Below are 26282 nucleotides of genomic sequence, written 5' to 3' on the forward strand. Positions count from 1 at the left end.
AGTAGCATGCATTTCACCTCTCAACTCTAGACGGCTACCGCTCAGGTTACTTTAAGGAAGTGTAGGTAGACGGCATAGAAGAAAACCTGCTAAGATGCAGATATTCGTCCTCTCAACTGTTTTCAGAGGTCTGAATGGAAACAAAGAGGACTGAAGCTTTCCATCTCTCACAGGACAGGAGAGAATGCCCGTTTGCAGTAGAGAGAAGGTGGTCAATGAAAGAGCAGATGGATCATTAGAAAATAAAAACAATGAATTTGGCGTTCTTGGAATCTAAGTACCGATCATCAGAGTATCAGAACAATAGCGTGGGGAAATGGGGCCAAAACAAGTCAGCCCACTAAGCCCAAGGCTGTAGCATATCACATGTCACATTGCTGGGCTCGGAAAGCACTGCAATGCTCAAGCAAGAAAGAGAATCAAAGCTTGAATGTCAGACCTCGGCTCTCCTCTTAAACTCACAGTTCAATCCAGGATTTGTGTCAGGCCCTTAGGAATTACAAAACATTTGTAGGAGTTTAAAATGAAATAGCTAAAAAAAAAAATCTGCTCAGAATAATATGGCAGTTGACACTATATTATGTAATTGTACAGTTAGGCTACTGAGTCGTAGCTGCAATATGCACTGTATCAGTGCGCACGCACGCACCCCCACCCACCCACAGAGAGACATTGATGAGAATCAAGTCCCAGACTCAAACATCTTACAGTCTAAATAGACAGAATACAAACAATCTGTCCCTCCAACAACCGTCTAAAACGCTGGATGAAGCTTTGATCTCAAGAGAGGCAATGGCAGCAATCATAAGGAAGACAAAGTGTGGCTGCCATTAACTCTAGGTCCTGCCATTATTTCTCCTGAACATCTCCAGCAAAATTTCCATTCAACTCAAATCTAAGTCCCATCTCCTGAGGATGAGCAGTGACAAGCTGGCTAAACAGCATGAGAGTCCCTAATATTATCAAGTTATGAACAAACCAAATACCAATAAACGTAATGCTTTAAAAGTAAAGTTCAGAAACGGTTTTGTTGGAAAGGGTTAACATTAGAGGAAGTTACTATGATGGCTGCCTTTCAAGGCAAGCTGGTATTGGGGGACAGGAGGATGATTACAATCATATTCCAAACTCACCTCAGGTGAGACAGGCTAAGTACCATAGGAGTGGGCTTCTGCTAAGCTAACAGGAGCTTGGACTAGGAGTTCCTCAAACAGGTGACACAGTATGCAAAGGACATTGGTTTGTATGTGGTGGAAAGCTTGATTATCCACCAATGCAGGATTACCATCAGATTCCAAGCGCCATGGCAGATGAAGCCTATTTACATGCTGAAACATGTTTGAGACATCTCTGAAAAGGAAGGAAATCCTATAGGGCAGGCAACCTACGAGTCACCCTACAAGGGATGGGTCTCAGAAGGGGATATCATTAGTTTGCTCAGGCATAAGCTGTGTGCAAAGGCTAACAGAAACTAGGCACTGGCGGCAGAATCTTTTAAAGGCCTCCATCTATTCTATTTTCTAACGAGTCCATGGAATTAGTGTCCCACAATATAGGCAGAGATGTTTTGCTGGAAACAGGCTACGGCAAAGTCTGCTTCAGAAGCAAAGGAGCACAGTTCCTCATTAGTGAGAATTTATCTTCACTGGTGGGAAGAGTACAATTCCTGCTGAAAATGTCCAGGTGCTTATGAGGGTAAGTAACAGGGTAGTGATATTGTGCAATCAAGTCCCCTCTTCAGCAGAAGTTCTTCAGAGTGGAGAAGTACTAGCTGAAGTGTGGGGGGAAGGGTTCGTTAAGTTATTTAATGCTACTTATGCACAGAAAGAATAATTTCTCTAGACCAGTGGCGGGCAACCTGAGGCCCTTCGAGGTTCTACGAATGGCTCACAAGATATTTGATTTACCACTGCCCACACCGCAGGATTGCCAAATTCTGCTGGTTTCTAGCTGCATAGTTTTTTTCCTACTGGTATTACTAAAAAGTGACAGACACGTAAAGCAAGAGCAAGTGAAAGGAGGTGCATGCTAATTGCACACAACACTAAGAGCCGTGCACTTCCTCTGCATCCAGTCAAAGCGCTGCCACGGTTCCATCGACACAGCCTGCAAATTCTAGGTATGCCAGCGCAGTGAGCAAAACGACCCTATGCCAGGACAATCTTGCAATCCATTCAGATGAAGGGGGGTCCCTCATGCAGCTCACTCACTGACCTAGACTGCCATCACTGCTCTAGATAGAAGTCCCAAGAGTCTGGGTTTCCCTAGGAATGTCTTAAGGCTAATGTTGGTATCCCCTAACAGGATACATCTTAGAGGAGAGGAAAGCCAGCAACAAGGTAACTCACTCATTGCCAAGAAGTCAGTTAAGCAACCAGGTTTTCAGATGACCAAATGCCAGGCAGATCTGATCTTGGGCACCAATGTAATAAGAGGGGCCTGGTGAAGTTACTGGTATCTTAAGTGGCAGGAAGGACCCCTTTGCATTCTAACTTCGGATGGTTTAGCCAGCAAACCAGCTAGTCAGGCATGAAGACGGAGGCTGGCCATTTAAAGTTACAGCCCCGACTGAAGAAAGTCAGACAAATAGGGTTGCCAGGCGTCCGGTATTCACCCGGACAGGCCGCTATATTCGCCTCCTGTCTGGTTTAAAAAAAAATGCAGAGAATACCAGATGCTTGAGATGTTTGTTATTCTCTGAATTTTTCCCTAGCCAGGAAGTGAAAATGCCGTGCACCAGGCAACCCTACAAACACTCAGCACCTGCCCCCCTCTGCCCCCAACTCCCCCAGTCCAGCCCCCATGCTTACCTGGTTCCCCATGGCTGCCAGCCAAAAGACATAGGGGAAGCTTACCCTTCCCCTTTAAGCGATGCTTCCCCTGGGTCTTAGTGCTCAACTATTCCCCTGTTCCTATCCCTGCACTCACTTAAAGGGGACATGCTGTTTTATTTCAATTTTTTTCTTTGGTCTCTCCCCCCCCCCCCTTTTATTTCCCCCCTTCAACAGAATTTTTTCCTGGTGTTTTTTTTGGGGGGGGGGGCGGGGGGGATGGCGGGATTTTTGTTTCAACCATCCGACAACCCTACAGACAAAGGACCATAGCTTAATCCTTCCATCCATTCTGAACACCCAGAAGAGAGTGTAAGAACTACTGGAGGAGGTGCTTATAAAGTGTAACCCCCAAGGAGATTACTTAGGGTACGTCTAGACTACATGCCTCTGTCGCCAGAGGCATGTAGATTAGGCTACCAAACATAGGAAAATGAAGCGGCGATTTAAATAATCACCGCTTCATTTAAATTTACATGGCTGCCGCGCTGAGCCGACAAACAGCTGATCAGCTGTTTGTCAGCTCAGCGCGATAGTCTGGACGCGCGGGTGTCGACATCAAAGGTATTTGTCGACCACCCAGGTATGCCTCCTGGAATGAGGTTTACCTGGGTGGTCGACAAATACCTTTGATGTCAACACCCGCGCGTCCAGACTATCGCGCTGAGCCGACAAACAGCTGATCAGCTGTTTGTCGGCTCAGCACGGCAGCCATGTAAATTTAAATGAAGCGGCAATTATTTAAATCACCCCTTCATTTTACTATGTCTGGTAGCCTAATCTACATGCCTCTGGCGACAGAGGCATGTAGTCTAGACGTACCCTAAGATTCCCGGGGCCTTGTCTGCTGGCAGCTCAGGGAGAGGCTCTGAGTTTGCCTTGGCTCCCCCTCCCTACCAGGGTCAGAGTCTGCCCAGCAACCCATAGGGAATGAGATTCCCCTCCCAAGGGGAAGGAGAGACCATTGTTGGGGGAGTCTGGAGCCAGCCGGGGCAAGGGGAAGGCTGGCTGTGTGGGAGCTAGTAAGCCCCAGGCCTGCATGCAGGGTTCCTCCTGAGAACTGGCCTCTAGGGACCTGACGGCAGGATCCCTCAGCTGGGTTTTAGGTCTCCACTGTTGATTCCCAGTTTGTGGAGTTTGCTGGGAGGCTTCCCCAGCCAGGCTGAGTTGGCTCCAGCTCCCTGGGTGAGACCAGTCACCGCATGGTCAGCTCTGCTCTAGCGGTGAGTTCAGAGCTGCTGCCTGCTGTGTGGGTCTGAATGCTGGGCTAGGAGGTTGTAGTTCGAATTTTGGTGCAGTTGTGTGGCCTGCACCTTGAGCTCTGCACCCCTGCGCGGGGAGGGGAAATTCTGGGACCGAAGCAGCCTGATTCCTGCCTGAAGAGGATCCCTGCCAGCAGAGACCAGCCCCTCTGCAGTGACCGAGTCATCTCTCAACCTGAGGCTCATTCATGGAGTGTGTGAGTGCACCCATTTTTAGTTAGCAAGTCAGGGAATTTGTTTGGGGATTTTACTACCTGAAGCATATTAAACCTGTGGAGGGATGTGCTGCCTTCTCCCATTTGTGAGTCCTTTGGGCTGTACTGGACCTACAGTATTTTCCGACGTATAAGGCGATTGGGTGTATAAGACGACCCCCTAATTTTTTAGTTAAAAGATAGGGTTTCGTCTTATACCCCAGCACCCCTCCACCTCCTTTGCTCCCGGTGTCCCTGGTCTGCTGGAGACGGTCCCCAGCAGACCAGAGGCACCGGGAGCAAAGCCGCAGCAGCGGCGGGGTCCCGCGCCTCTGAGGCTTTGCCAGAGCAAAGCCTCAGAAGCGCAGCACCCCGCCGCCGCTTCGGCTTTGCTCCCGGTGCCTCTGGTCTGCTGGGGACCGTCTCCAGCAGACCAGGGACACCGGGAGCAAAGCCTCTGAGGACGCCCCGGCAGCGGGACAGCCCCGGCACGCCAGGTCTGCCCCGCCGCCGGAGCCCCTCCGCGGCTTTGCAAAGCCGCATACCCGGCGTATAAGACGACCCCTGATTTTGGGGGGATGTTTTTTAACATCAAAAGTCGTCTTATACGCCGGAAAATATGGTAGTCAGCCCCACTGCTAAACCACTGCAGAGAAGAATTTTGTGGTCAACAGTCATCATGGGCCCCAACAAAGTACGCGTACCAACGGGACACTGATCTTACAGTTGCTGGGCACCGGTGACCCTAAAAATAGTGTTTTACCCTGTTCTGTTCTATTTGTCTCCTGTTTAATATAATTGTGTTTATTATAGTGTATGTGTTTGTGCTATTTTCTGGGAGTCTCCAACTATCGGGCAAATACATGGGGATTACCCTGGGCTAGAATTTTTCTCCCAAGCTGCCCTGGTGACCCTACCAGGAAGGAGTGAGGGCGGTGGAGGCACCGCCAAATAAATCCATCAGAAAAAATAAAGCTGAGTGGGTGGCGGGATCCAGAAGAACCCAGACCTATCCATCGAAACCTGTAAGGAAATTGGCTTTAAAGAAGGTAACCAGGTGGAGAGGGGGCGCTACAAAAGCAAGTATAAAATAGCCAGACTGTACAGAAGACTCAGTTCAAAGAAGTTCACTCAGGAGCAGCCCTAGGCCAGCTGTGGCAGCTGGCACCCTAGGCGGAAGGCACAATTGGCGCCCCCGCCTGCATGGTCGTCAGTGACCATGACGTAATCACGGGGTGCCCAGGCCGGCAGCACCCTAGGCAACTGCCTACTTTGCCTAGGTTCACGGGCCGCCCCTGAATTCTCTAGCAGTCTTTTGGATGTTCTAAATATAGGACTTTTAACCGTTTTGTCTTGCGTTTCTGCCTTCTCGGTCACATTAAATAGACCATTTGCCAGATTACGGCAGCATTTTAAGCACAGCACTAATGAACAACTCGAATTCCATGACCACATTTGACATCCTATAGCAGGGGTGGGGAAACCTTTTTTGGATTGGAGCTGCTGACCCTCAGAAAAAAATCAGTTGGGGGCCACACACAAAAAACCCTCACTGACATGGACCCAACTGAGAAGGAGAAATTCCCACCACACACTAGAGCCTACGAGTGCCCAGCCTAGTAGATGATGTGTGCTCCAGCCCTGTGGTGGGGCAGCGGGGGGGCTGGAGCGCCAGCACGGGCTCCCCAATGTTGAGGAGGGCCCTGAGACTCGGAGGCTGGATCTAGAGAAGCCAGGGGCCACATCCAGCCCCTGGGCCTTAGGTTTCCCACACCAGCCCTACAGCATCTTCCAGCAAAAGACCCCCAATGCACTGATAGCATTGCATGCTGAAGCTCTCTCATTTCACCTACCACTGGAGGCAGTTGTAACAACAGATAAGGACAACTCTGCCCAACTAAAAAATTAATCCTGCAAATAGATAAATTTCAGCTGGAGAAGTTTCTCTAACCAGGATACCTAAGCAAATGCGCGCCTGGTAATAATGACTAGGGGCCTATGATCTAATTTTCTCCTCTCATTCAGCAACAGCCACTGGCTTTAAGGTCCTTCTGTGGCAAAGCATGGTGCTGCTCTAATTCTATGGCTGCCAAGGTTGGTGGCGTGGCAGCATATGCTTGTAGAGCAGGGATGGCCAATCTGTGGCTCTTCTGAAATTAGTGTGTGGCTCCTTGCTCAGGCAGCAACTCCAGGGCTGCAGCTCCGTATTGCACCCTCGCTCTTTCCCTCCCCCCACAGAGCCTCCTGAGTGCCACGAAACAGATGACTGCAGTGGGCAGGAGGCACGGGGAAGGAAGAGGAGGCACTGATCGGTGGGGCTACTGGTGGGCAAAAGATGCTGGAGACAGGAGAGAAGGGACTGCTGACAAATTACCATATGATGGGGTACTTGACGGGGACTGCTGACAAATTACCGTATCTCTTTGGCAATGTACATTGGTAAACTGGCTCCTTCTCAGGCTCACATCGGCCACACCTGTTGTAGAGGGAAGGCTAGGCAGACAGTACCCAGTTCTTAATTATCCTGGGTGAACCACCAAGCGACTGCCTCAAAAATAATTGAGAAAGGTGGTGAATATGCACAGCAATAAATTTTGAAGAGCAGCTTTAAATCCTTTCATTTTATGTAATAAAAAATGTATATCTTGGCTCCCAGCAGGCCAGCTCAGTACTCTGCTGGTGTACAACCATCCAAGCCTTTAAGCACATCTCTATGGTGAGGGATGGATTTGGAGTGGCTCTGATTTACAGAAAGCTTCTCTTTCCTAAGCTATCTAATTTGATCAATAGAGGGAAATAGTCTAACAGACAACACTGTTGTTCTCTAGTCCATTTGTGTCACCCAAAAAAAGCAAGTCTTTTCAACATGAAGGCCATAAACTTTCAAGCTTTTATAGTCGGACCAAAATCAGTACTTGCTGCCATTAAAGTGTGATCTTTTTTTGTTTCAAGTACGTATTTGATCCCTGAGAGATATCCAAGACACTCATTCAAGGTGTGCTGCTTTCTGCTAGTCTTGACGTAACACTTACTGTGCAGCACGCAATAGTTGAGGCTACAATTTAGTTATGGGTATTTTTAGTGCAAGTCATGGGCATGTCTCGGGCAAGAAAAAAATGTCATGGCCAGTAACCTGTCCATGACCTTTACTCAAACTACCCCTAATTAAGTCTTTGGTAGTGGGGTGAAGGGGAGATGCTCAAGCTCCAGTGGACACTGTTCCTTCTGGCTAGGGGAGGCCCAGGGTCCTGCTGCGGTTCTTGCAGGCAGCCAGGGGCACCACCCTTGCCCGCAGGCCACTGCTCCAGAATAGCCCTGGGACCAGAGGAGCAGTGGCCAGCACAGCCCTGGGGTCAGCCACACCAGCAGCTGCACAAGTCACAAGGTCCCCAAAAGTCAAAGAATCCCATAACTTCTGTGGCCTCCGTGAAAGACTTGCAGCCTTAGCAATAGCCCACTTCAGAGAACCCCAATGTTTGGACATAGTCTAGGCAGCATACAGCTTGCTTGTTTCTGCATACTGAAGCATGTCCTGCCCTCTCAACTAGAAACTGATCCCAGTTTCTGACTTCTATGCTTTAGAAACTGAGACGAGAATAACTGGCTCATAGCAACATCAAAGCAGAACCACTGACTTGATACAAGAGAGATGAAGGAAGAGAGTTTAAAAAGGAAATGTAGTCCAGGGTTCCCTTCCCATTTAGGATGAGGTGAGGATGCAGCCCTTCTCCCATCTTATAAATGTAAAGGCTCTGCAGGAACAATTAAGCCACATTAAGACTCTACTTCTTGGGACATGAAGTCTATACTACTCTGCATATTATTAAAACACATTTAGCGATATTCCTCTGCCTGCCTCTTAAACTGATCCTCATTAATGAGGCTATTAGTGAACAAGTAGGTATTTGCCATCTCCTACCGCTCCATTATTAGAGTCTGAACTGTAACCATTCAGGGCACAGACCTCATCTTCATTTTACATTTGCTAAGTGCAGGGGTGCACCTGTGGAGCTATACAGAGCGTCTACTGCTTCTCCTGTTACAGTAGTGAAAATTGGCCATTCATGGCAAACACACAAGGCTGTTTACTTTGGATTATCTCCAGCTGCCTGAGACACTTGACTGAGTCATTACAGACATGGTAGCACACAGGACTGCATTTGCCATTAAGTACCAGATCCAGAGGTGCTGCTGAAGTGGTTTTATTTATATAAAAGTCTTAGCGCCAATCAGAGGCATTCAGCAGTCAAGTGACATGAATCATAGAATCCTCACGTGGGAAAAGAACACAGAAGGTCTTCTGGTCAAACCCCCTGCTCAAAGCACGGCCAATCCCAACTCAGTCATCCCAGCCAGGGCTTTGTCAAGCCAGGCCTTAAACACCTCTAGGGATGGAGATTCCACCCCCTCCCTAGGGAACCCAGCCCAGCGCTTCCCCACCCCCCTAGGGAAAGAGTTTTTCCTCCTATTGAACCTAGACCTCCCCCACTGCAACTTGAGACCATTGCTCCACTTTCTGCCATCTGTCACCCGAGAACAGCCTCTCTCCATTCTCTTTGGAACCTCCTTCAAGTATTGAAGGCTGCTCTCAAATCCCCCCTCACTCTTCTGTAGAATAAATAAGCCCAAATCCCTCAGCTGGTCTTCATAAGTCACATGTCCCAGCCCCCAAGCATTTTCACTGCCCTCCACTGGACTCTCTCCAATTTGTGCTTCTGAAGTGGGGGGCCCAGAATTGGAAGCCATACTCCAGATGTGGCCTCACCACTGCCAAAGAGGGGAATAATAATTTCCCTCAGTTTCCTGGCAACGCTCCTAATGCCCAATATGCCGTTAGCCTTGGCAATGACATCACACTGTTGACTCCTATCCAGCTTCTCGTCTACTGTAATCTCCAGGTCCTTTTCTGCAGAACTGCCGCTTAGCCAGTCAGTCCCTAGCCTGTAGCTGTGCTAGGGATGTTAAATTTCGATTAATCAGCTAATTGAGTAGTCGATGGAATTTCCACTGACTACTTGATTCATCGACGGGGGGGAGGGGGGACACTCACTATCCCCAGTGCGCCTCTGCATCTTAAATGTAGTAAGATACCCGGAAGGCATCTTACTACATTTAAAAGGCAGAGGTGCAGTTATGCCTCTTCCCCCCCCTGCAGAGACGGTACTGGGAGGAACCGCCTAGCTTGGTTTGGGTGTTTTGTTGTGCGTGCCTAAGTTTTGTCTTTTAAACTTTTTGTTAAGGCAAAGTTACAATAAAACGTTAACATACTACATCATGCATACATTATTCAGGATCAGGTTATTATTCTAAGAATCTGACTAATGATTCCGGCTTGCTGGTTGGGAAACTCTCCTCTTTTGAAGATGCTAAAAAGGGTGACCACGTTTCTCAATATGTATGCTCCTTTTTGCGCTTCTCTTGTGTACATCCTTGGCATGAAAGATTTTTCCACTCCAAGGACAGTCCAAATTTATTATAACAATATATACGTGAGACGCCTCCCTGGTCTTCATTTCTGTTTGAGGGAGATCTAGACGACAATAAAGGGGCTGGAGGCTCCTACGGCCAAGTGGTGGATTATTCCCCAACAATCCATTCCTAGAAAACAGAAAAGGGACCGTAACAAAAATATGCAGTTTTGTTCACAAGCAGACCCTTACTGTGTCTGAGCTCCCTTCCAGCAGTATGTTGATTGCTCTATTCACATCCCCATTGCAATCATGTAGAGCCACTATGCATTCATCCTGGTTCTTCCCCGTCACTTCCATAAGCTAATAAAAAAAAAAGTTAGACACATTAGTTTCGAATCATTCTGAAAGGCAACAAGACAAGAATACATGCCCCTGCAGACTCTCCCAAGAAGAACATAGCTACTGTACCAAAGATGAACTGAAATGCTGTTTTTAAAATACATTTAAAATACTGATTGAGATCCCAGAGCTAACACCATATGCCCAGACATACCGGGGGGGAGGAGGATCCACTTTTAAAGGTTTACCTTTCTCAAGAGATGGGAACAGGTTTCTGGGTTTGATTTTTATTTACATTTATAACTTAGGCCAGTGATCCCCAAACTGTGGGTGCACCCCCTAGTGGAGTGAGGAGGAACATTTGAGGGCCGGAGGGGGCCCAAGCCAGCCTTCACCAGGGGGCAGGGAGGGTGTACCATTCTGCCCCCCAGCTCCACTTTGGCTCCAGTCACAGCCCAGTTCCCAGTTCCCACGCCCAGATGTGGCCTCAGGTAAGAGGACAGTGACATAAAAGGTTTGGGGACCAGTGACTTACAGTCATATGTTCTGTCCCTGCCCAGGCATCTGTGCACACCAGAGAAGTACAAGAGCTGAGGAAACCTTCGCCATAATAGGCCACAGAACATTACAGCCACAGCAGTCACTGTGGTGCACTTTCAGGGGGAGGAGAGATGACTAACAAGATATAATCTCTACAGCGGCAGATTCACAAATCCAACCCAGCCCCACACACCCCCTCCGGAAATGCCATGCAGGTTAGAAGCCTCTGCCACATTGGTCCATGCAGATAGTGTAGCCCTGCTATGCCGAGTCTTGGAATCCTACTGATTTCCACACTCAACAGATGTAGCATTAATCTGTGTGAGAGCAGAGACCTCTGGCTTGACCTTGAAGTACACAATTTGGCTCCTGGTGTGCACCTATTGCCATGGCAACTGAGCACAGTCAGACAATTGTGTAATGTAGAAATCAGGAAAAAGTAAGGGATAAAGACAATGTCTCAAACCAGGCTTTATAAATTAAAACCGTGAAAATGCCTCTGGATGGAGGAAAGCAACAGCCATGCACTCACCCGAACCTGGGCCTCTAAGCGGGTGGACTGCTGGATTCTGCACCGGCGGAAGCTGTGACTAGTTTTCAACAATAACCTCAATAGTGGCACTTGACAGCAAGTGATAATCAACACCCAAAGCACAGCAAGGAACTGAACTCTTTGCACTGCCCGATTACCCACTACTGCAGGGTAACTAGAACCCTCAAGGCCTGTATCCAGATCCTGGTATGCAAGTGGAAAAGGAACTAATGTGAAGCAGTCTGATTTTACAATCGGCGTATTTGCAGTGTTAAGCCCACATAGGTGCTTAATGATCTGGGCATGCAGTTAAAAAAAAAAAAAATTTAAGATTCAGTTCACCTTTGAGCTACGTTTAAATTTCCACTTTTCCTAAAAGTCAGCCAAGGTGTTAGCAAATGCAGTTTACATGTGAAAAATGCTTCCCATGTATATGTATGGGTAAGAGCTAAATACACTCTTTATTTTAAAGATTATTAAGCAACAGCAGTGCATTGGAGGGGCGCAGTATCCATATATTAGGGCATGGATGAGGAATCAGTGGATAAGACAAGCCCAATGGAACACGGGTAGATGAGAAAAAGCAATCGGAAGAATTGACAACCTTTAACTGAGGCTAGAAATTGCCCCTGAGATTTATAGTCTGAAGACCTTGAAATATCTTAGGCCACTCCTATCTGGGTCAAACATTTCATACTCATCTGTGTGATGTGACAATTTCACTAAGTTACAGTCTCCCATGCGTCCACGTTTGACACACTGAAATTAGATGATCTACGTGGTGCTTTAACTTGGATCATCAGAAGCTAGTGCAGAAGGCACCTATCCGGGGCAGCCCATGAGCCTAGGCAAACTAGGCAGTTGCCTAGGGCGCCGCCAGCCCGGGTGTCCGATGATGTCATCACGGGGCGCCCTGTGATTACGTCATGGCCATTGACGGCCATGCAGGCGGGGGCACCGATTGCGCCTTCCGTCTGGGGCACCAGCTGCCACAGCCGGCCTTAGGCTGCTCCTGCACCTATCTGGTTATTGCACAGGATTTAGCAGACAGAGCCTAACATCAGTGCACCAAAATTTGCACTGACCGCTTATTATCCTCTGAGTGGAGTTCTGGCTCTTGATTTGCACCAACAAAGCCACAGATGGTATGAGACTATCTGCCCACCTACCCCTGTGCAATATAGTCTCAATTGCTATCAGCAGAAGTGGTTAGGTCAGGGGTGGGCAACTATTTTCACAGGGGGAACCACTTGATGAATTTTGCTATGTGGTGATGGGCTGGCTCCACCCCAGAAGGGGAGGGGCCTGGCATGGCAGGGGTGGGACAGGGGACTAGCATCTCCCCAGTGTTGTCTGGGGCTAGAGGCTTTGAATTAAAAACACAGTAAAGGACGTGTGACTCCTGACCCCGCTGCTACCATGTTGCCTGGCAGCTGCCCAGGCTTTTTGCAGCTATTTAAAAGGCTCACTGCTCAGTCTGTGTCAGGCAGTGCCGCAACTGGGAGCCATTTAAATAAGATTCTGATGCTTGAGACGCTGCCTGGAAATTCGGGTAGCAGGATATAAACACAAAGCAGCCACTTGCAGTCCGTGGGCTGGATAAAACTGTTAAGCAGGCCGGATCTGGCCCCGGGGCCGTATTTTGCCCAACCCTGGTTTAGACTGATTTAAATGGGAGGTGGCTACTGACAGGACTCTGAGAACGCCTGTATTCAAACTTGCTTCCCACCACACCCTGGATTCATTAACCTTCAGGGCATGCTGAGAGGCCCACAGATCCCTACTGCCACCAATGAACTTAAAGGGAGTACACTGAAGGATAGAGGATGCAATGTGAAAGCTGCAGAGAGATCACTCTGTCCTCTGGAACATGAGCAAATAAAACCGTTAAGCACCAGACTAAAGCAACATATAAAAGCCAACGTACAAGTAGTAACATGGGGAACGTACTTGTTTCACTTTATCTTCAAAATCTGCATCATTCTTATCATAGATCATCTGAGCAAGGCGGATCTGTTCTGCTGTTGCCTGAAAAGTGTAAAAAATCCAGTAAGGGTCCCAAAAAGCTTAATTAAAATACAAAACAAACTTGTGGCTGTACTTGTGTAATATCCCTCCCATTGCTAACACACCAAGTTTTTTTCTTCAAGAGGAGCAGGCTCAGAAGTTACATGAGGAAGGAAATAAAAGAGCCTTATCTGAACCAGCTTTAAAAGTTGGGAAGGGAGTATTTCAGGGATAAATCCATGTACACTTCAGTTGTGATATAGGGACTAGATAAGTCCCAATCACGCCCCGTAACAGAATAAAAGACCTATAGAGCTCAGGGCTTTTATCTCGTAAGGACACTAACCATCTACATAGCAGCTTTGTCACTGCGTAAGCAGGCCCTTCGACTGTGGTATAGTATTACATCTCACATTTTCACTTGTTTTCTCTGTAAGCGTTAAAGCTTTTCTTTCAATAGGTCATTGAATAATTTTGTTACTGGCTGGTTTTGTTGCTAAAACGGTTGGTGCTTCGGTTATAGTTCTGAACAACAGACCCACACTGGCATAACATAGAACAGACTGCAGCTGTCCTCATTTTTTCGGTGAAGCAGCACCCATCCATGGACATTAGTGGCCACATCAGGGTAATACTACATTTTGATCCATCATGTGGCTTTCAGGGACCCAGAGCCTCCATGAAAAACTTCCATTCCATTCCCTGCCAAAACAGGAACTTTTGCTTCCTGCTGTATACCACACTCAATTTTGTGGAGATGATGGAGGTCCAAGTTGATGCTGACATACTAAGAGACGTCTTAGTGAAGAAGGGAACCATAATTATCCATGCAAAAAAACCCACAGTCAAGGTGAATCTCATTATTACGAGGCCACCTCAGAAAGGTTGCACAGCAAAACTCTATTCCTTGGCTGCAAGTCAAAGTAGCCAACACTTCAAGAAGAACGGACTTGCAACAATGTTCCTTATAATCTTTTACATGTGTGGAATAATTTTATGTGCACCAAGGCACATGCGGTTGTGCACCACCAATAGAAACAAAACCTATCTGTGGGCGCTCTATTAATCAGCTGAGCGGCATTTGAATTTCTCCTGAGCGGCAGCACAAGTACCCTGCTTTCAGGGAACACTCTTGTGCTGTTACACACGATCTAAAGGAGGCAGATGGCTATCACTCCTGCAACAAGTCTAAACACTGAGTAGAACAGTTTAAAAAGTGTTTTCAACATACATCCCTAAGGCTACGTCTAGACTACATGCCTCTGTCGCCAGAGGCATGTAGATTAGGCTACCAGACATAGGAAAATGAAGGGGTGATTTAAATAATCGCCGCTTCATTTAAATTTACGTGGCTGCCGCGCTGAGCCGACAAACAGCTGATCAGCTGTTTGTCGGCTCAGCGCGATAGTCTGGACGTGCGGGTGTCGACATCAAAGGCATTTGTCGACCACCCAGGTAAATCTCATTCCAGGAGGCATACCTGGGTGGTCGACAAATACCTTTGATGTCGACACCCGCACGTCCAGACTATCGCGCTGAGCCGACAAACAGCTGATCAACTGTGTGTCGGCTCAGCGCGGCAGCCATGTACATTTAAATGAAGCGGCAATTATTTAAATCGCTGCTTCATTTTCCTATGTCTGGTAGCCTAATCTACATGCCTCTGGCGACAGAGGCATGTAGTCTAGACGTACCCTACGATGCCGACTAACTGAGGAGACACGGCAGCTGTCCCTGTTCCTTGAGGAACGTGCCATATGCAAAGATGAAGATTCAGATTCCAGGCTGGAGGACAATCAATTTGTATCGTTAACAATACTCAGTCCTTTACATTTTCAAGGTATTACACATCTATTAGCCACACAAAGCAAGTCAGTGACAGAAGTGAGAGTGTATTCAGGAGCTCTTACCTCCCAGCTCTATCTTCAATCCGACAGACCATTTTTTGCCCCAACTAAAACACCTAAGCTATTCAAATCAGACTAGCACCAAACCACACTCCAGAACTGCTAGGCACGTCTGTTGTAAAGAAGCAAGGTCCACCAATAATTTTAGGAACAAAGCTCTGATAAGTAAAAACCACTTGTTCAGGCCTATCTAGAGGCACTATACTCTTGTCATGCTATGGCACCTGTTCCCCTATTTTTCAAAACCTGTCCACTGGTTTAACCTCACTGAAAAATTTAGAGACAGTAAACACAACAAACAGTAGCATGCCTGAAGAGAGAAAACTATTTGCCCAGAAACAAGAAACCCGCTGGCTTTGTCAATGCTCAATACTTCTAAAGACGACCAACCATTGTTAAACAAAAGCAAAATCTCTTGGAGCTTGATAAGGATGCTAAGGGGCGGGGGGGGGGGCTGTCTGTTAAACAGTTACCTGGTACCCAGGAGTAGCCTTCTGCCCAAGGCCCATCCCCACGTGGGGCTGGCAGGGGCAGCTGTGGTGGTCCCCGAAGGGGGGCTAGGAGCCACCAGGCTGGAGAGGCCCCTACCCGTGGCAGGAGCCGCTCTAGCTCAACCCCAGCAGGTAGAGGACCCCACTCCAGCTCCACTGGAGCAGCCCCTCCACGCACATCTCCACAGTGGTAATATTGTGTTTACCCATTTAACCAATTAAATGGGATATTACATCCCTAGAGTTTGACTGTAACACAAGGTGTGAAACACACACACACACACACACACACACACACACACACACACACACACACAATAAAGGCCTTAACTATACTAGGATTTTTTTTGACTTGCAAATCCCAATGGGAGCAACATCACTCATATCAGTATCATCTGTATGTACACAGAGTTTAGGGATTTAATCTTTGTTCCACTACCCAGAGTTAGAAGACAGAGGAAAAAGCCCCTGAACCCTGTCTTGAACCCTATCAGTACAGCAGCGGAACTGCACCCATTTTGAATTACATATCCCAAAAGCAGTGTTACCAAACGAGCATTAGTCATGGGAAGTGTCACTTTCAATATCTGCAGTCTGATTTGCTCTTTTAATTGAATGTGTCAACTCTGTAACTAGCACTGAATTAGCCCACAAAAGGTAGCACCCCTATTTTTAGTTCTTATGACTTTACACAAGGCAGCTAAGAGCTACCCGTCTGAAAAAACCTTGATGTTCACAACAACAATCACACTCGGATTTTTAATTATTTGTCTAACTAGAAACCCACAAAATCAAGTAGTAAACATGTAACAAACCCAGTGTAACAGTGCTATATTAGTTTGATTACCATCCAGAGGAAGGAAAATTGTGTAATCTAATTTCTTATACAATTCAAATTAAGATCAACACTATATTATGGAGTTCTGAGGTAACTTCTGAGGTTAGCAGCATTCTCTCGAATCAGAGAAATGAACAAACAGTGACTAAGTGAAATACAACACATTGATTTTGGTTTGTATGCATCTCCAATCAAAAATACCAATTTACAGTAAACTTCCGATAATCCGGCACCTTTAGGACCCAGGGGGTGCCGGATTATCAGATATGCCGGACTATCAGAAGGGGGGGCTATGAGGGGTCTGGCCCCAGACCCCTCATGGCCCCCCCTTCCGACAGTCTGGCTCTGTCCCAGGCATCCCTGATTCAGCCACTGCTGGTCAGTTTCAGCAGCGGCTGAATTGGGGACGCCTTCAGCAGAGCAGCTGGAGTGCTGCCAGGTTGGTCCGGTAGCGCCGATCCTTGGCGCAGCGAGATCAACCCGGCAGCACCCCAGCTGCTCTTGGGGACGCCTGGAGCAGAGCAGCTGGGGAGCTGCCAGGTTGGTCCCACAGCGCCGAGGAGCGGCGCTACTGGACCAACCCGGCAGCACTCCAGCTGCTCTGTCCCAGGTGTCCCAAGTCAGCTGCTGCTGAAACTGATCAGGGGCTGATTCAAGGAAGCCGGGGCAGAGCAGCTCTGCCTCGGGCTTCCTGGAGTCAGCCCCTGGTCAGTTTTAGCAGCGGCTGAATCGGGGACAGCTGGGGTGCTGCCAGGTTGGGTCCCGCAGCCCCGAGGGGCAGCGCTACGGAACCTACCCGGCAGCACTCCAGCTGCTCTGCCCCCAGCTTCCCGGATTCAGCCGCTGGTCAGTTTTAGCAGCAGCTGAATCCGGGAAGCTGGAGGCAGAGCAGCTCCAATGGTCCAGCTGCCCGGAGCACTTCCGGGTTCCTGATGGTGCTGGACCATCAGGAGTGCCGGACCATCAGATGCCGGACCATCAGAGTTTTACTGTATATCTGAAGACAGCACACAGAGAACAGAATAGTTAGTACTTAAAACAAGCAACTCTTCAATTGACCAAACCACCATCACCTTATGAAAAGGGAGAGAGAAGAATTTAGACACTACGTAGGAATATTTACTGTATCCAAGATGTCAAGTTATAAAACTAAAGCTCTACTCATGAAAAACACTTTCTAGGTCTGTGCAGTGAGACACCAAGTTAAAGACTTACAAATGCAATCAGAGGGGGAAACTTGGGGTTATAAGCTAAAAGAGACCCTGTGGGATAAGATCCTAGGAAAAGAGTAGCTAACAAGCCTGTGCCAGCCTCTCCATACCACAAATCAATCCAGGAACCAACAAGAGATACCAATCCCTAGGTGAGAACTAGTAGCCTGTTGCATTTTGGGATACGCAGAGCTAAAACAGACTGGCTCTTGTCAGCCCAGCAGAACAGTAGCTCCCAAGCCATTTTGAAAATCTGGCTATTAGTACCCACCATCTCTACCTCCCCTCGCCCAGACAACTATGACTACAAGGTTGCTAAGTCTAAGCAATGAAATAAAAGAGTGCCTAAAGTGTGTGTCAGTCAACGGCGTGAACCTCAAAATACATTTTTTTAAAATCAAGCTTCATTGTACCACTTCCTGTGGGTACACCCCTCCTGGAAGGGTTGTTTATGACCTGGAGGCTCTCTGGACCCTGCTGCAGATACCTTTTTGATTGTGGTCCCTATCGGCCGCTGACGCATCTCTCATCCACCCCAGCTCCAGCACTAACTACAGCTCCCCTAGCACAGTGGCTCTCAACCAGTTCACCATTGTGGGCTTTATATGCAGCTGTGTGTGTGTTCTGTGGGCCACATCCAGACACTATTCTACTTACGTGGCCCTGAGGATGCCACATGGGCCACAGCCATGAGCCGCAAGCGGCCTGTAGGTTGAGAACCATGGCTCTAACATCAGGATAGTAGATAGAGTGGAAATCTGCAAAGATGTGAAGAGCCTGTGGGATAAGATCCTGGCAAAAGAGCGGCTAACAGCCTTGCCGTTCTGTACCACTCATGAAGGACACAAGTCTAGCGTGGATGTGGAAATATAGATCCCAGACTTGAAGCCAGCAAGCAGTTTAAATACAGTAACCCAATACAGAATTAAAATACAAGTAACCGGTCATGACTGCCAAATTGACACACTGCTTTCTTCTCTTCCCCTCTCAGCCCTGACTAAACCTAGGGAGATAGTTCTCAAACTACAGGACAGGCCTGCCAGGGGAGGTGAGGGAATAGGTCAAAGGACATGAGAATTGTGTGTGGGGTGGTTGGGTTTTTTTGGGGGGAAGCTCTAGCTGTCAGCTCTGGATGGCTGGGGCTCATGCAGAAGAGCCGTGCAAATCCAAAAGGTGGGGGGATAAAGGGTGCACTTCTCCTCCTCCACCCCCCGCAGTCCCTCACCATGAGGCAGCTCAGGCTCTCCTTCCCCCACCACTTCATTCCCTCACCTGGAACATGCCAGGAGGTCAAGGATCTCCTTCCTTCCCCCGCTGTGGCAGCAGCACAGAAGTAAGGGAGGCATTGGCACTAAGTCAGCTGTGACAAGTGAGATTGACAAATATCTTTTTGATATTGCATCCTTTACCTCTGTGCAGCCCTGCCTTCAGAGCTGGGCACTCAGCCAGCAGTTGCTGCTCTCCGCTCTGCCTCCAGAGATGAGTGACTGTATATTGGGGATGGGGAGAGGAGAAGGGGACAGCATGAATCACAACAGAAATAAGGGGGGCCCAATCACAAAAGTTTGAGAACCACTCACCTAGGGGATGGTTACAGATCATAATAGGGCATTTACTTTCAACCCGAGGGACAGATGTTACACAACACCTACCTGTACTACTTGTTTCTGTGGTTGTGTTGGCTGTGTGGTTGAAATCTGTGTTTTATCCCGAGTGCCCCGGGTCCGTTCACTGCCCACCGAAGTCATCATATACAGTATATACAAAACAATGTATGTACAAAATAGAAAATCTGAAAGAAAAGAAAAAAAATATCAGCTGGCTAACACAGGATACATATCTGGCTGTTCAAGCATGTATTACACATCCAAACAAGGAGAAATTCGTCCACAGGATTTACTGCCTAACTCTGACCATAAAGGGATGAAAATGGAAATACAACTTTTTCAACCAGCTAGATGCAGAACTACATACACAGAGACAATTACTGACTACTTAGGCAAAGGGCAAAGTCAGTGCCTAACTGGCCATCAGCATGCACATATATTCTAAAGCGCATCTGCAATAGCTACAGAAATTAGAAACACTGTTATATGCCCGGTTCTTTGAAATATGGGACTACGGTAGTCAGAAGCCTTTTTTAGAGGTTATCTATGCATTTTATATGAATCCTATTATTGCTATATCCTGGTCTAATTTAATATTTTTCACCTTCCTTCTCCTCTTCCATTTACACAAAAATACAATTTTTAGGGACCAAAACTGAACTCAGCCATTAAGAATTCTGATGTGATAGTTCAAACATATTCAAAGAGAAACACAGTATTTCCTGAGATCTTACATATTGAACTGAAAAAGGCTGCCTTTACCAGGAATTGATGGTAGCATGATCTGAAATAGACTTTTTCATCTGGTTTAGTCTTGCTAAGCCAACCCTTCCTTCAGGCTAAGTTTGTGTACACACATCACTTCACTGCAGCTGCAGTTTTGCATTCATAAGACCCAGATCAAAACAGAGGATATGCAATTTCAAGCTCAGCTGACACTACGATCTACATAAAAACTAACATATTAAGTAGTAGTGGGCACTATTTACACTAAAAAGTGCAACAGTTATGTCAGACACTGCGTCATCTTGGCTGTTCGGTAATACTTCAAATATACATTGCAAGACAAAAACCTGCAGCAGAGTTTAAAGTCACTTCCTTTGATAAAAGTTCTCTGATGGTAAACTTGCAAATAGGCACTAGCACTTCTTTATATGAGTATTTTTGGAACTATACTGCCTGGAAAAAAGAGCAGCCCCTCTGAATTCCAGTATGCTGAAGATTTTACGTTCAAGTAAACTAATACCACCTTTGAGTCGCTTTTGTTTTGTACTACCCAGGACATTGCAATTTGAATCCAATTTTAAGCAACGAGTAAGGTCCTACATACACAGATTCTGGAAAGAGCATTACTACATTTCAAAGACTGAGGCTAATAGTTTCACATTTTGGTACCTGAAGTTATGTACCTAAATAAAACAGGGCCATTTTGATTTAAGAAATGCTGTACACCTGCAACTCTCACTCGAGTTGTATGGACTCAGCCCCCTAAAGATTGCCCATTTTTGTTTAGGTGGCTAAAAAGATTTGGGTTTCTAAAGCTAGGCTCTCACTTGAATTAGTGTCTAAGTTTGCCCACATTACATAAATCCATCTCTATATTATGGAAAGAGCTATGTTTAACATATGGTTGTGGCTTAGCTATTTTATAACATGGCTTTTTTATCTGTACAAACAAACAGATTTAACTAGGTTAAAGAACCAGACTTTATCCTTCAGATACCTAGGCTAACACAGAGTTCCTTGTAATAGTTATCCTTTTTTTCTGCCTACACAAACCAAAATAAGCCATTTTATTACACAGCTGGGCGACAATCCCCATTCACAACCATGTTTACTTTTCTAGCGTGAAACTCTTTATACATACACACACACATGCTTTTAATTCTATTGGGAAATCAAGTTGGACAGCATAATTTGGCCTGCCAGCATGCACAAAGCCCAATACTGTTAGTGTTTTAACAAAGTTTGTTTTAAAGTATGAGCCCCAATTAGAGACCTACAGTAACATGCTATTTTTTAACACAGTTATAAGCTCAGCTTGACCTCATCCACACTGACCAGCAAGCCAGTGTTGTAACCTGGCTCAGCTGCAAACAAGAACAATTACACCTAGGTTAGGGTTGCCAATAGTCTAATCCAATGTTTCTCAACCTTTTAATTAAAAATAAATAAATAAAATAAAAACACCTTTTTTTTTTTTTTTTTTTAAGTACCCCCAGTACCTACAGTTTTCAGACACACCATTTTTTTTCTGCCATTACAACACATTTAAACAACTTAATCGTAGCCAGGAGGACGATGACATTTTTGGGTGTAAAAAGTATAAAAATAATAAAACATTTTAAAAATTAAAACAAAAATTCAGTTTTCTCCAAATTTCAGTTGTGTTGACGTACTCCCCTCCCCCAGACTTCTCTTGAGTACCCCTAAGGGTGCTCAAACCACTGGTTGAGAAACACTGCTCTAAGCACACAAACCCAAACGCTATCACCCTGAGAATCCTACCCGCACTCACTCCAATCCCCCTTCCCTCTATCACTTGCTCTAGGGATGTTAAATAGCGGGGGGGGGGAGGGGTCCACCGTGAGCAGAAGCAGGTAGGCAATAGCCAGCGGCAGTTTCTCACCTGGACATGAGAAGGGGTTTAAACAAAGGAAGGGGTGTGGCTACCTGGGGGGGATGAGCGTTCTGTGGTTTTTGAGAAGAGGCAGTCTTGGCTGGGCAAACATGAAGAGATGGGACTAAATCGGGTACTGGGGGATCAGGGGCCTGTGGACCTCTACCCTAAGAGGGCTAAGGCTGCCTGTCCCTTACTCCGATGTCCACATTGAACCCGGGCTGTGCTGTATCTCTGAGAGGCAACAAACCCTCTCTATTCTACTGGCTGGTGGAGTCACATCTTGCTATGGACGGGGGTGCAGCCTCAGGGCCGTCACAAGGCCAGACTCAAGCAGAGATCTACACAGCCCCATCAGCAGACCCAGGGACAGATTTGCTGCAGTAGTATTTGATGATGTTGGGCTGGCTGCACAGATGTTCCTCGGAGTTTACGGCTAGAAGGAACTGTCAGATCATCTAATCTGGCCACCTGCACATTCACAGCCGCCTGCGCCCTATGCTGTTATTCCTGCATTGAGCCCAGTAATCTGGATTAGAATACTATATTACAGCCCTCCAGAGAGGCTAACATTTAAACATGTTTCTCACAAACCACAGAGGAAAGCCCTGTGCAGATGGAACCTTACAAATAAATATTACAGTTGAACCTCATCATTATGAGCTGACCACTCAACCACATGCCTCATTTGGAACTCAAAGGGTGCAATCACGCAGCAGCGAGAGAGCGAGAGAGAGAGAGAGAGAGAGAGAGAAGTGCAGCATAGTATTGTGTTAAAGGTAAACCACTAAAAAAAAATAAAATAAGGGGAAGCAGCACTTTTTCTCTGCATAGTAAAGTTCCAAAGCTGTGGTAAGCAAATGTGCAGCTGTGAACTTTTGAAAGAACAACCATAATCTTTTGTCCAGAGTTGTCAATAACCTCCATTTCCCAGGTGTTTGGAACGCTGAAGTTCTCTTGTAGTTAGCTTGTATTTTGGTAGCTCCAATGCCACAGACATACCCTGGAAACATTCACTGAAGACCTGTTTAAGGCAGAGATGGGGAACCTACATCCCACAGGCTGGATCCAGCCCCCAGCCTCCCCGATCCAGCCCATGAGTGTCAGTTCCCGCCTCCCCACCCTGCTGCAGGAGAAGCAGTGGGGAGCCAACCTAAAGCCTCTGCATGGCGGAGGGAGGAAGCTGTGTGCACCAGCCAACAAAATGTTACAGTGGTTTAGTAACTACCACCAGAAAGTTGACACCTTCTGCTTTCCAAATCAGAGTTTGGTACGGTGCTGCGAATTCTCAGTATTAAGTGGATACTGCTAATTATTTAAGATGTGGTTTAGCAAGAGCCTCTCTCCTTCACAGACTGGCTTCCTCAGCTTGATCCTGCAAGTTAGTCAAATCCTTTTGACAGTCTGTTGCCATGGAAATGACCAATGTGTCACAAATTCAAGCATCACATCTTGACTTCAAGATCAAGTGAGGAGGATAAAGATGGGCTGGGAGGGATAGAACTGCTGGTTAAAGATCTATTCAGGACAGTTACCAAAAGCTGACAAATGGATTTGGGTCTCGATATAGTCCAGGTTTATGTCTGGTCTACTGCGAAAGTCCCTTGATTGCAGTTCGTATTTGACCTTGCAATGACAAATACTCCAGATACACTGCTTCTCCAATGTGCACCCAGAACAGTTGTTTAAAAAAAAATGCATTCATGTGAAGCTACAGATTTTTATGGCACAAGTGTTAGAGGAAGGGGAAAGTGTTCCAGTAACACAATAGATTGGACTTTCACATTGCTATAAAGCAGCAGTCAAACTTTCCTTTACAACTGTAACAACCGTGCTATATGGGAGAAGTTTCAGCAAATCATTCCAAGGCCAATGTAATTCCTTCCAACAGAAACTCATCTACTAGCTAAAAATCCATCACTTTGAATACTGTTTTGCTTCTCAAGTACTGAGAAACTCCTCATTGGAGGCCATCTGAAGGAAACCCATCTGAGCACTTTCAAAACATGATGCAAAACACAACTGTAGTACCATCTCACAAACGCCTTCCCACCTGTAACAAAGGCTAAAGAATTAACTTGTAAAAGTCTCCAAGTACAGAGGCTAGCTGAACCTCAAAATGGAGACAACCAGGGCACTTACAGAGAAACAAGTCTTAAGTTCATGTTTAATGTTGTTAACTGTATAGAACTTAGAACAATTGGGCCCTGATTGGAATTCCTATATACAGTAAACTTCTGATAATCCGGCACCTTTAGGACCCAGGGAGTGCCGGATTATCAGATTTGCTGGACTATTGGAAAGGGGGGCTATGAGGAGTCTGGGGGGGATGCTGCCCCAGACCCCTCATAGCCCCCCCTTCCGATAGTCCAGCTCTGCCCCAGGTGTCCCTAATTCAGCCGCTGCTGGTCAGTTTCAGCAGAGGCTGGATCGGGGATGCCTGCAGCAGAGCAGCTGGGGGGCTGCTGGGTTTGTCCGGTAGCACTGACCCTTGGCGCGGCGAGACCAACCCAGCAGCACCCCAGCTGCTCTGCCCCAGGTGTCCCCAAGTCAGCTGCTGCTAATACTGATCAGCGGCTGACTCCAGGAAGCCCAAGGCAGAGCTGCTCTGCCCCGGGCTTCCTGGAGTCAGCCGCTGGTCAGTTTCAACAGCGGCTGAATCCAGATGCCTGGGGCAGAGCAGCTGGGGCGGTCTGGTAGCGCCAACCCTTGGTGCTGTGAAACCAACCCGGCAGCATCCCATCTGCTCTGTCCCAGGTGTCCCCAAGTCAGCCGCTGCTGAAACTGATCAGGGGCTGATTCCAGGAAGCCCGGGGCAGAGCAGCTCTGCCTCAGACTTCCTGGAGTCAGCCACTGGTCAGTTTCAGCAGCAGCTGAATGGGGGACAGGTGGGGCGCTGCTGGGTTGGGTCCCGCAGCCCCGAGGGGCAGCACTATGGGACCAACCCGGCAGCACCCCAGCTGCTGTGCCCTAGGCGTCCCCGATTCAGCCGCTGGTCAGTTTTAGCAGCGACTGAATCAGGGAACCTGGGAGCAGAGCAGCTCCAATGGTCCGGCTGCCTGGAGCACTTCCCGGTTCCTGATGGTGCCGGACCATTAGGAGTGCCGGACCATCAGATGCCGGACCATTGGAGTTTTACTGTATTACCATGAGTACAAGACTGCCAGAGAACTATTAAGGAAAAACCATAACTGCTTCACAGTAAAGGTTGAATGCCGCTAACTAGTTTCCAAATGCAGGTTCAATTTTCATGTGCCAACCTTCAACTTCCCTCAAAAGAAATCAATTCCCAAAGGTTTATACATCTTATTACAGAGTAGAATTTCTCAGCCTTTGGTTTTGTTTGGGGAAGGGAACAATATCACAAGAAGCGTTAGTAAAATTTAGCACCAGAAAAAAGTACTTGTAACTTTTTAAAGGTTTCATAATTTTGGATTCTCTCTCCAAATGCGTTTGGCCTACAGTTTGACATTTATTTTGGTATCCTTGCTAAAGAGAAGTGGCTTTTACTGACAGGTCTACAGGAAGCAGTATAAAGGTACAAAATCCTTAAGCAATGTTTGAAAAAGTCTGTGTGTACCCCGCACACAAAGATAAGCAAGAAAAGAGTTGTTGAGGGACTCATCAGAGACAAGAGGAGAAGGCACAGGAAATCACTCGGCCCAACCCAGCAACAGGGTCAGGGAGCTTCTATGGACAGACCAGGAAACAGGGAGGAAACTGGGAAATTAGCCATCTTGCTTACACATGATTAGATGCTTACAAAAGATTGTGAAATTGAGGACTTATTTCTCTCAGCTGAAGCTAACTTTGTCAGCTTTTCACTTCTTTCTAGAGACTGGCTGAGGAAAGCCTCTCTCCTGACTCCCTTGATAACAAACCAAGGTAGACAACGCTCAACACATTGGTGTGTACATGGCTTGAAAGTGGAAAAATGAAGTACTGCAGTCTCTCTAAGCTGTCCAATTGAGCCCACCCCAAAAAATACTCTTCCCAAAAATTCTGCCTTTAAAAAGGATGTGTGTGGCAATCAACAGACAAAACACCAATTCCCCAATGTTGTATAATCTTTCAATACACACCATCATCTTACCTCTACTTATACTGTGCACCCACTCTTAATGTTCCCCCTAAAACGTGTGTGCGCACACTTACAAACATACATACCTCAAACTAGGCAATTATAAAATCCCATTTCCAATTCAACTAACATATACCATAAATTAGTTATTGCAAAAAACCTACACATTCATTCTTATGCAATATTGTTATTGGAACAAATTTGAAAGGTCTACAACAAAAAGTTACACCTAAATCAACTAATTTCATATACCAAAAGAGATCAATAAATTCAATTCTACTCATAAAAAGTTTTCTACTGTTTGCAATGTTTTAATTATTCATTTCCAAATCCAAATCTGAAGTTTATTTTTAAAAGGTAGAGAGTTTCTATAAAGAAAGTAAAATGATTGCTGGGTGCTAATTTGATTCC

The 26282-nt window shown here is 46.7% G+C and overlaps 1 protein-coding gene across 7 annotated transcripts in view; it reads right to left on the minus strand.

Moving 5' to 3' along the window:
- Positions 1 to 26282, minus strand: part of UBAP2 (ubiquitin associated protein 2) — a 150319-nt gene that overhangs the window by 83441 nt on the left and 40596 nt on the right. For all 7 annotated transcript variants that reach the window (XM_075932779.2, XM_075932781.2, XM_075932780.2 and 4 more), the window contains exons 2-4: positions 19216 to 19355; positions 13060 to 13137; positions 9948 to 10058 (exon numbers count right to left, since the gene is read on the minus strand). In XM_075932779.2, the coding sequence (XP_075788894.1) occupies positions 9948 to 10058; positions 13060 to 13137; positions 19216 to 19314 (288 nt within the window). In that variant the 5' untranslated portion in view covers positions 19315 to 19355. The remainder of the gene's footprint in view (positions 1 to 9947; positions 10059 to 13059; positions 13138 to 19215; positions 19356 to 26282) is intronic.

This window comes from Pelodiscus sinensis, chromosome 6, assembly GCF_052426305.1.
Source record: "Pelodiscus sinensis isolate ZL-2025 chromosome 6, ASM5242630v1, whole genome shotgun sequence".
Taxonomy (NCBI): domain Eukaryota; kingdom Metazoa; phylum Chordata; order Testudines; family Trionychidae; genus Pelodiscus; species Pelodiscus sinensis.